General features: G+C 41.8%; 1 protein-coding gene across 1 annotated transcript; it reads right to left on the minus strand.

Moving 5' to 3' along the window:
- Nucleotides 1-469: 469 nt before the first annotated feature.
- Nucleotides 470-11,392, minus strand: tgm5l (transglutaminase 5, like; the record flags this gene model as incomplete). The annotated part of the gene is made up of 13 exons (XM_080728244.1): nt 470-641; nt 1,839-1,975; nt 2,527-2,687; nt 4,120-4,329; nt 5,472-5,711; nt 6,665-6,768; nt 8,089-8,224; nt 8,489-8,666; nt 9,018-9,146; nt 9,393-9,511; nt 10,418-10,654; nt 11,013-11,201; nt 11,386-11,392. The coding sequence occupies 13 exons, from the start codon at nt 11,390-11,392 to the stop codon at nt 470-472; spliced, it is 2,019 nt and encodes a 672-aa protein (XP_080584370.1).
- Between the last annotated feature and the right edge of the window lie 286 nt (nt 11,393-11,678).

The raw sequence follows: 11,678 nt of genomic DNA on the forward strand, positions 1-11,678 counted from the left end.
GCTATATACAGTATAATATAATTGTACAGTAAATTCACATTTTGATAAATATTCAAGCAATGATCCAGTGTTGTAAATCTGTGGTTTAAAGGGTCTTCATCTGTGCATTATTTCTGTAATACTGATGGCAAAGCCTGGGATGTTACTAGATATTTAGTAGATACTTTTGATTATTATTATAAAATGTACGTAATTATAGGGCTGCCCTATATACATGTCTGCCATTTTAAAAATAGCGGATCTACAAGCTCACAATGTGTCGCGATGCGACGCATTGTGAGCTTGTAGATCTGCTATTTCCAAAAGATTTTACAATACAATTGAAACTGGATATTCTGCATAATGACGAGTACTGTCTACTTTAAGTACTTTAAGTACATTTTGATGCGAATACTTTTACAGGTATTTCTATATAGCCTACTTTTACTCAAGTGAAAAATGTGAGTACTTTTTCGACCACTGGACACGGTTATGATGATGAAACGCAGTGTCTGTTGACGAAGACCATCTTAAAGCCTCTGGTGATGACGGTGTTGTCTTTCTGAAGAGACACGGTGGCCTGCAGCATTCTGGCTCCTGCCATTCTGGGGGTAAAACTGACGTGTTTCTGGTCTTGTGTCCCTGGCTGCATTGTTGGCAGTCTGGAGGGAGGGAGAGAGAGAGACAGAGACAGAGACAGACAGAGAGAAAAATACAACAAGTGGAATTAATTCACTGAAAAGTGTGCATCACTTTTCAGCCTGACAAGCAAACAAAAGGTGGCATACAGTTTTACGTGGGTAGGGTTTGGCAGGGACACACACGTCTGACACATTAATAGCCTTGATGAAGTCATGGGGCGTGTGGGGGGGAGTAAAGAATAAAACAAAAATGTGTCCACAGTCAGTGTAATATGTTAAATATAATAATGTCTACATCGCTCTGACTCATCCGACCCCTGTCAGTGCCACTCCCAGACAAACAAGATGCACAAACATTTCTAGTGATTTATTAATGTACAGTACACAGAGCAAAGACAAATCTCATGACTGAACACAATAAGTAGAATTGTGATGCAGAGGAAGTAGAGTAGACACTGGAGCATGAATGGCACAGGCCAGGGACATTCTCCCTACAGGCTTAAATGTCTAAGCTTCTCCAGTGTTTCCTTCTCCACTGTTGTGGCTGAGGCACGGTGGTATTCTATTCAGTAACAGTTGTGCTAGTCAAAATTCATACTTCGTTTGGTTTAAAACCTTGGAGCAGCACGTTCACTCAGGGGCCTTTTCCACTGGCAAAGAACCGGTTCGGGTTCTTTCTCACGCCTATGGGATGGCAACTTTCTTTGAACCTTGGTTCATTCTTGCGAACCGGCCACAAACCAACTTTTAAGGTTCAGAACCAACCCAGTTCTTGGTGGAAAAGCTCACCACCGGTTCATCCCATAGGCAGGAGAAAGAAACCCAAACTGGTTCTTTGCCAGTGGAAAAGGCCCCATACATTTGTCAATATTTTATCATTAAACATAACAGTAAAATAAATGTTTCCATTTTCTCTGAAATACCCCCTGTAGTAGGCCTACCTGTGCGTCCCCCAACGGGTACACGTACCTCCATTTGAGAAACATTGTTCTAGACTATTTGGGTTTTATGGAAGATTGCAATTCACAATTTAAGCAAAAGCATTCTATTACTAGTTTGACCCATTCTAATACTCTTTAATCTCTTTAAATGCAAATTATTGAAATTGGCCGTTGTGACTCAACAGCACCGTATACAGCACTGTGGTAGGAACTTTACATTCAGTAATATTTGTTTTACACATACCGTACATATAATTACTGGGTGTGTTCATCTTACCTGAACTGAACCTTGTTCTTGAATAGTCCAGCCCCAAACAATGTCAGTACTCCACTGACAGGTACAGAGAAATGATTGGTGAAAGTCACTAAGGCAATGTGCTTCTTGAGGAGTATTACAGATCCTTCATCTGGAACCTGGGAAGAGATGGATAATATGTTCTATCTCTGTCCACAAGATTGTATTTACAATTGTCTATGGTGAAAACAGTTAAAATAGAAATGAACTCAAGAGATGCTATGTCCACACATACTGTAGGGCTACATTTTGACCGTTACGTTGACTGATTTGAAAACAAATCAATAGCACATTATTCAGGGACCCCGTATAAGAGAAGATTTTATGGCTCTAACAGTGATTCTTAACCATTTATCCCCAGTTTAACATGCATTAGGCTACGGACCCTGCTTGCAATTAATGCCATTTCTATTCTATCTCTGCGACCCCAAATGATATAGTAAAATTTGTAAGATTTGTAAGATTTTATTGAAGGGAAAGCCCCATTGAGATGCATCTCAATGGGGTTAGGGTCCATTTGGTTCCATTTGTACACTCTCTGAGTTACACACCCATAAGGGTCCATTTGGTTCCTATCATTTAGCTGGCGACCCCCCGGAACTCCCTCTAGGACCCCTGGGGGTCCCCGCCCGGACTCCACCCTGCCCGGAGAACCAACACTCTACAGTACCTGAATGGTGAGTTGTGGCATGCTGACGTTGAACTCCTCTGAGGCTAGGACATACTCCAGGCTGGCCTGGTCCTTCAGGACCACCGCCAGGTTGATCATGTTGTCTCCCTGCACCGCATCCCCATACTGGCCTGGGCTGATCTGGTGCTGCAGCACTTTGACTGGACAGAGACAGAGACAGAGACAGAGACAGAGACAGAGACAGAGATAAGAGAGAGGCAGAGAGAGATTAATCGAAATGATTAAACTCATTATCATGTAATACTCATCAGAAAGTATATTTTTGGACTGCATATCGATTATTCTATTCTTCTCCTCGATTACATTTTTAGTTTTTGAAGCGGTGAAAGCCGCTTCCAAGGAGTGGCTTTGTGTGTCCCGTTCATGTCCATATATGGTCATTCCAGTCCAGAATGAACAGGTTTTATCTGTCCCGTACATCCAGAATATGTGTGTAACGTCCGTCCCGGTCTGATGATTGGATGATTAAAAATTTCCAATGAGACCATACTTTGAGGATTGGTCAAGCTTCACATGACAATTCGGCCCTCCAGATAAAATCATTCATTCATTCAGAATGTATAGATCACAGAGTTCATAGCTCTAGAACACACAGAATAAGAGTTCACCGCTTCACTTCGAACCGAGGTTAGATTTTTTAACTATGTTTGACATTTTCTTTATATCATATAATCACATTATTATTATTAACTGTGTTATTTTATACTTCGTTGTACATTTCCGCCGTGCAGAAATGGTGAAAATAGCAAATCTACAAGCTCACCGTGCATTGCATTGTGACCCACAGTTATACGTTTTTCACCAATAGAGGGTATGCGTGTGACATCATCATCATACCCGGAAATTAAGCGGGAACGCCTACTGAGTGGTAAAAAACTACTTTCTAGCCTTCCATACATCCATCTGATTGCATTAAACAACATTAAACAATGTTAAATTTGATTTGCCATTCACTTTATGCATGCGCATACCCTCTATAATGACATACCCAAAATAGGGATGGATTTAGTTACAGTTTACAGTTTAGGCATTTAGCAGACGCTTTTACAATAAGCAGGTAATACACATCACTATAATAAGCAAGATAATATGTCAGTACTTTAACAACAATATAACAATGTAACAAATGCATAGGAATATCAATCTATAAAAAAAACAATAACATAGGTAGACCACGCACCTAATAAGTAAAAAACCTTTAAAACCTAAAAAATGCTATCTAGCTTCATGTATGGTCATTGAGGGAAGGGGAGTGTTACAGTAGTGCTATAGGGTTAGGTGGAGTCTGAAGAGGTGAGTCTTCAGTCCACGGCGGAAGCTAGGGAGTGAGTCTGTAGTTCTAAGTGCGACAGGGAGTTTATTCCACAGTTTGGGGGCCAGGAGGGCAAATTGTCTAGGACGAGTGGATTTTTGTCCTAAGGTTTTTAGCGAGGGTTCTGTCAGTTTATTATATTATCGATAATCTTTTAGCACCCCTTTTAGCTTACAACCAATACATTTACAGTATCCAGTAAATCTATGTTCAGAAAATCATTTTATTTTTTATACATTCTGAGATGGAAAGCGTCTTACCTTCCAGGGGTTCCAGCCGTATGATGCTGTGGGCCTCCCAGAAGCTGTCTGAGGGACTGTGGTTGTACTCCTTGACCTGAGCGTTGACGTGCTCCTTGATCACCTTGGCAACCGTCTCCATGTTGGTGACCGTCACCGTGAAGCAGATATCCTCCCCGGCAATGGGAGCTTTGTCAAGGCTTAATGAGATGGAAACACCCTTGGAAGAATCTGAGGACCAAGCACACATTCAGCAACAGAATGAGTTGAACTAAACATACTCTAGTTTAAACCATGCTCGCTTAAATGATTAGGTATGCAAAATACAAATACATATTTTTTTACACATATGAATGTTAAAAGGCTGAGCTGGTAGTGTGAATCATAGACAAAATACACATGTAAAATGTACAATACATATCGTCACTGTCGGGCAGACACCTCGTATCTCCAGGTTTCAAAGTTGTAAATTTTTTTGCAAAGTAAAGGCCGTCGCACAAAAGGCGTTGTGTGCTTGTAGAGCGGCTCTTTTCACTAGTTTAAATCATTTTTAAAATGATAAATGCAAAACGAACGGTTTTGGACATACAAGGTTTCCACCCGACAACGACGATATGTATGTTTATATCTATGTTGTGAAGCAGGTTTTATAGAAATGTGAATTATCTGGAGTTGCAGAGGCAGATTGTCTTACTTCTCCTTAATGTTGAGTCCTCTGACATGGTAGAACTTCTGGACATAAGCGACGGAGGAGCATCTGCATTGGCAGAACTTCTGAACATGAGTGATGGAGGAGTAGGACCTGCATTGTAAAGATGATAGAAATGAGAAAAAAAGCAGTGTGTGAATAGATAAGCCTGAATTACACTTTAGCAGATTCACAACAAGTTCAAAACATGTCGCACTCGCAGTGCAACATCACATGCTGTGAGCTTGCAGATCTGATATTTCTGGTGTGTGACATATAGTACGACAGCTTATAAATTAACCCTTTAAGACCAGGAACAGTTTAACCATTATTTTATGCTTTAACCACAAAAAAATTGCAGATATGCAAGCTCACAGCTTGTAGATGTGCTACTTTTGAAAAGTCTTGTTTTTTTGCAAATCTTTGAATATATATTTTTTAAAGCGTACATTTGTTGCTTGCTTTGTTCACGATTTAAAAAAACATGTCAGATCCACAAGCTCACAGCGCAGTACTCGGTGCTGCGCTGTGAACTTGTAAGCTATTTTTTTAATAGTTAAAGCATAAAATAATAAAGTGGTGAAAATCTAACGTAACACATAGTAGGCCTATGACAAGTAACTACGTAACACCTAGTATGACAGCTTATAAATTAAGCAATCGTTGAACATTATTTGGATCATACCTTTAACACATTTGTAGTCTCCTGTGATGTTCTGGGGCCTGAGGACCCCTATAGCCTTGGTGCAGATGAGGGATCCAACTCTCTCTGTGTCTATGCTATAGCTGAGCACCTGGCCCTGCTTTATTATGACCGTGTGGACGTCAGCGTTCACCTCGGCGTAAACAAAGGGAACGTCATAGATCAAGTCTATTCGCCGATCACGGATGGCCTTGACTGGTGCCGGTCCACAGCAGAATACTCCTGTGAAAAGGTACAGAGAGAGTTTGGGATAAAAAATAAAAAATAAAAAAAAGTTAACAAGATAGTGGTCAGTGTGTGAAACATGAGACTTTTTTTTTTTTTTCAAAGCTGTAATCCATAATTTCCATGTCTTACTTTACCCCCTCCAGGATTCTAACCCACAAGGACCAAAATGTTCCTCTTTCTTTTGGGAAGTTATTTGCATTTCAGTTTCATGCAATATCTCTTGTCAACCAGTTGTGGTCCTGCCCGACCAGGATCTAAATGTCTATTGTGTTTGCTGTATTATAGTAACATCCTCTACCACAGTGGTTCTCAAACCTTTTCATGTCAAGGACCCCTAAATCGACACTTATTAGACCGCGGACCCCCATTTGAAAAGATACTCCAGGGACCCCGATAAGAGAAGATTTTTACGGCTCTAGCAGTGATTTTCAACCATTTTAATTTCAAGGACCCCGGGTTTGACATGCATTATAGGCTACAGACCCCCATTTAATAGCATTTCTATCCCCAATTTATATAGTACAATGAATGTAACTCTGAGAGGAACCAAATGGACCTGTTAGGGTCCATTTGCATTTGGTTCCTAACTATCATTTAGCTGGGGACCCCCTGGAACTCCCTCAAGGACCCTTTTGATTTGCAAAAAAAGTAATCGATTGCAGCTTTAAATTGTATATTATAATAATAATCTAAGAACGTAGGCAAAGAAATTTGGAGTCTGTAGAACCAACCATGTGCTGTGAGGGCTCTTTCAGGTGATTCGGACCAATTCGCCTCGGCTTCAATTGGCTTCAATTAGTAGTCAGGACTCCGCATATGGAGATTCCGAACCTTTTGCGCTGGTTCCGGAAAACCAAATATCGGGTCGGTATGTGCTTTCAGGGCTCTTTCATGCGATTCGGGCCAATTCGGCCTCGGCTTCACTTAGTAGTCAGGATAACACCCACCTGCACTCCTTTCCTGTGGTGTGGGGTCCAGAACCTGCCATCCATCCATGTCAGCTCCCAGGTCTGGCCGGGTCATCCAGCACTCCACCCACACGTGGAAGTTCCTGTTAAGTGGGGCCACAGGACATATACAGTATATTGGTTTACTTTTTCAGCAATAGTAAGAGTGATATAAATTACTTTTCTCCACACACCAACTGGATATCTTGGCTGAAGGTTGACGCTGTACTGCTTCAAAACGTTTGATGAATGGGTTCATTTAAGCTGAACCAAAGTGGACAGATCGAAGGACAGATAGATGGATGGACGGACGGACAGACAATGACCAACCGAGAACCTACTGACAAGCCATCAGCGCCCTTAATGAATGGACCCAGACAGACAAACCCAAATAGCCATTAGCACCTAGAGGAGCTGACCTAAGATTATTACTAGTTAATACAACTAGCCCTTACCCGTTCAAAGATATGAGCTCCAAAATGATGTGCAGTGTGTGGGTTATGGGATGTGCACTGTGCATACAGTATATGAGGGATGGAAAGTAACTTTAACTTTCCCCCCCCGTGTGTGTGTGTGTGTGTGTGGGTTTGTGTGTGATTGTGCATGGCCTGAACAACAGCGCCCCTCCCTTAACATGTGTGGTCACAAAAGGTACTGTAGGCTAAATAGATATAGATACACCATAAAAATGCTATTATACAGCATACGATTTGTGAAAGTGACAAACGGGCTTCACAGTTATGTCAGGTGTGTTCATATGCTGATGGTGATGCGATTTCAGATCAATTGCTCCAGCCACCGAGGAGAAACGCTGTTTCATACAGACAGACACTCACTCACTCACTCAGACATTCGCAAAATTATAGTATAGATTGTTGTTCGATTTAGGTGGTATGCCACTGTGATCGTGCCAAATGCCAAGTGGCAATAGTCAACATAGTACTACTTTCAATGCCTTCACGTTGTCACAACTAAATCTAACACACCCATTATTAAGTTGCAGTTGTTTAATTGTGCCCCAAGTATGGTCTCAACCTTTTTAAACCTTTAGATGGCAGCAAACTCATATACACTTGTCACAAATGGGTTCAGTGTCTTGCCCAAGGACACTTCGACATGTAGACAGGAGGAGCCAGGATTTGATCCTCCGACCCATGGAATATTGGCCAACCTGCTCTACCTCCTGAGCTACAGCCGCTCCATGGCATGCACACACCGGTTGAGAAATAGTAGTGCCTGAACATAACTGATGCAAACCCCTTGAACCCTGACGTCCTTATTTTGCCATTATGTATATGCGGGAATCACAATTTATCGTAGTGTCTTTGAAAATAGCAGAATCGCATGGAGTTGACTTTTTTTCTTGATTATTTATTAGAATTCTCTAGCTTAACAAACAAACAAACAAAAAAGTCAATACTGACCATATACTGTCTTTACTGGTGTGCAACTTCATTCCTGTTTTACTGTAGAACTCCTCAATCACCAGGTTGCCATTAGTGTCATGAGCAGAGTTGAAGTTTGTAACAACACGACATGGAATTCCAAGAACTCTCATGACTGAAAGACAGATAAGATACAAGATAATAATTACACAACCACATACAGACACACACCTACATTCCATCCATACAATGCTGTATGAAATATGATCTTGTAAATAAAGTAGTCTAATAACAGGTCAGTGGCATACTCTACATATGAACAGAACATCTTTGACATACGGCAGACAGAAGATGTGTTAATTTTGTTCGATTTGTCTCCATAATAAACTTTCTAAACGATAAATGACAACTACATTTTAAATCCTTATTGTGTAATCACCTGTGCACATGACGGCAGCAAACACCCAGCACTGTCCGTACTTGACTGGCTGAAAGCCAGTCTTGGCCCACTGTCTCAGGATGTCCCCACTCCCTATCCACATGGAAGGGTGAACACCCTGCTTGTAGTCGCCTGACCAGCTCCCTTCCAGCACGCCACGGTCATCTTGACAGTTGATCTGCACGGAAGATGAAGATTAGACGTTCTTGTGTGCATTCACAAGTCAGATAATATCTTAATTAAAGTGCAGCACCTGTTCTGTTTGTGGATGCCACTGCTTTGCAAGTATTACTTTTAACAACTTTGGCTGACCGTAATGCATTAATGCAGGCTCATGGTTATACGTTTAAGTCTTTACTGCTTTTCTGTTGTGGGGATACAGTACTGAATGCGTTTCATGACCAGGGGAAAAACTAAACAAATGCTGGAAACCTTAACCTCCTTGTGAAGATGTTTCCACATCACAGCCCCCATTTGGTACTCAAAAACGTGCAGACTGAAAATATGACCTTTGATACAGACTACTGACCATTGCTGATACAACTCTACTGATGTAAACAGGGTCTGATCGTTGGAGGCAGTCTTTCCCTTTGTTCCTGGTGTGCTGGGGGCTGACTTGGAGCAGATTCAGACAGCTCTCCAGGATATCAGGTTCATACTATTGAGGCACAAAGCAGACAGACAGTGTTGTTTTTTAGGATATATTTGTGTCCATTTCAGCTTCATTTATAGACGATAATATAAACAACACAGGACGTCGGAGGGAAAACATCAGTCTTGACTCGGGACTTGACTCGAGAACAAAGACTTGAGACTTGTACTTGCAAAACAGAGACTTCTGTGTAACTAGGGAGGTTGCAATTCTGTTAACTGAAGATGCTAGTTCAATACATTCTATGCTCACCTGATCAAATGACCATGGTCTGGTCGATATGTTCATGGCTGTTCCCATGTAGAGCATTCCAGAATCATTCTGGATGTACTCTTCTCTCTGGTCCGCAAAAGGAAGAAATACGGAATCCTCTGCAATTAAACCAAAGGCATTCATTTTAACTTCAACTTCACTTTATTTGTCACATCAGTAATTAATATGCAAAGAAATGTGTTATCAATGTTATCATTAATATCAGTCATTATTAACACGTTGCAAGCCGCGGCAGAACCCTCTGAACAGAGGTAGCGCCGAAGAAATAAGCCATTTATTTACAAACATGTTTTAAAAAAACAAAGCCCACATGATAACAACACGTACTGGAGTGCTCGACACAGCGTACATATTCATCCTGCAGAGGTCGGCGATCTTACTTTGGCGAGGCGGAGGGGAGATCAATTCCATTCGTTTACGTGCGGCGAAGCAGGGAAAGGAGCGATAGAGAAGCGGCGCCCGAACGTGATTGAAACCGCGATCCACGAACAGAGACAAAGACCAGCCATCTTGTTTGAGCTTCTTGCTGAGTTTCAACACTGGGGAGAGGATGAGGCTCCTCCTGGCCAGCCATCCATCCAGAATGTGAGTCAACGGCGTGGCCTGCTGGATATTAGGAGTATCACACCCAGCACCAGAAAATGACTGTCAGAGCATATTAACCCTTTCAGATCGCTCCAAAAAGACACAGAGAAGAATTTCCGATGATTTTTTTTTTTTTATTATAATTTATATCAAAAGTCCGGGAATAGACGGCGTGGCTGATGGGACCCAGTAGGAAGTCCGAGGGAGTACGGCCAGGCTTAGAAGGTGTTAACAAACCTTTCAGGCACACATATATATATTCCTTGTTGTCTTCAACATGCATGAGTGTCAAAAATAGCCTTTTCTTGTCATTTACACTTTTTAAATACAGCATAAAATAAATCAAATAAAATATGTTTCTGCACAGATTTTAAATACACAATCTTATTATTTTCTTGTTACTTTTTGTTCTCACTCACCAGGACACCACGGGTTGCAGAGCAGGGTGAAGTTGCAGATGCTGTAGCGCTTCTGTCTGCAGTGAGGAGTTGAGAGGAACAGTTGCAGGCGGTAGATCCCCACAGGAGCCGTGGCTGGGCTGCAGATGAACACAGAGGGGAACTGGGGGTTCACGCCCTGGGGGTTGAAATAAGCTCTCCACTGGGAGGGGGAGCCCTTGTCGGAGAATGTGACCGGCACGCTCACGTACAGGCGGCCTGGAAGTGTGAAGAAAGAGGGAGGTTATAGGGGGACTGCCCATAAGTCCGAAGGTTCATTAGTCCGAAGGTACTGAGGTCGAGGTTAGGGTTAGAGTTAGGCATAGTATTCTTAACAAATTCGGACTAATGAACCTTCAGACTAATGAACCTTCGGACCAATGCCAAAATTGGGGCCCAATTGGGGCCCCCTGTCTCCTCTCCATCTATGCCTTTAAACAGACTTTTGTGGTTGTGGACACATGATTAGGGCAGAATTTTCTATGCGTTGCAAAAGTATAATCCCAGGTCTGTGTAAAATCACTAAATCAGATTGCACTTCCTTCTTCTAGTGGTAGATCCATTCCATTCAGCATACCTAGCAGAGCTTTGAACATAAGTGTGTCCGTCTGCGGGTTGAAGGATCTTCCCTTAAGCAGCAGACTGACTTTGAACGGGGCTCCTCTCCGCAGGACCAGGACTTTGGAGCTGGAGTGGCTGAAGTACTGAGTCCTGTGTCTCTCCTGGTTCCAAGCATTTTCCAGGTTGACACGTTTTATAAATAAATCTGTAAATCAATGACAGAAGTCATACACTTTTATTTTTGCATTCGCCACAAGCTGGAATGTTTTTGAAACTTCTACACAATAGTAATTGGGTTAAAGATCCTAAATAAAAAAGAGGTAATAGAATAAATGTTCAGGTAATGAAATGTAACAAATAAAATCGAATAATAACGGGAAACATCTCACCTTCCATTGTTTGGATGCGTCTGTATGAAAGCTCGACCACAAGATGTTATAACAAAGCTCTGCTTACACAGCTATATAACCCTTTTTGACACACCCACACTTCCACAACATCAGCATCAGCCTTGATGTTCCGCAAAACTGGTTTTGCGTGACGTTTCAACTTTCAACAACAGTATTGGGCAATACTACAGTATGTGCTGTAGGTCATAATAGAAAGGCTACGCAAAATGTACTGGACTAGTTATGCCTGCCTCACACCTTGTTCAAGTGATCAGACTGACTCATGCTGTTAA

Source organism: Nannobrachium achirus (genome assembly GCF_963921795.1).
Source record: "Nannobrachium achirus genome assembly, chromosome: 6".
Taxonomy (NCBI): Eukaryota; Metazoa; Chordata; class Actinopteri; order Myctophiformes; family Myctophidae; genus Nannobrachium; species Nannobrachium achirus.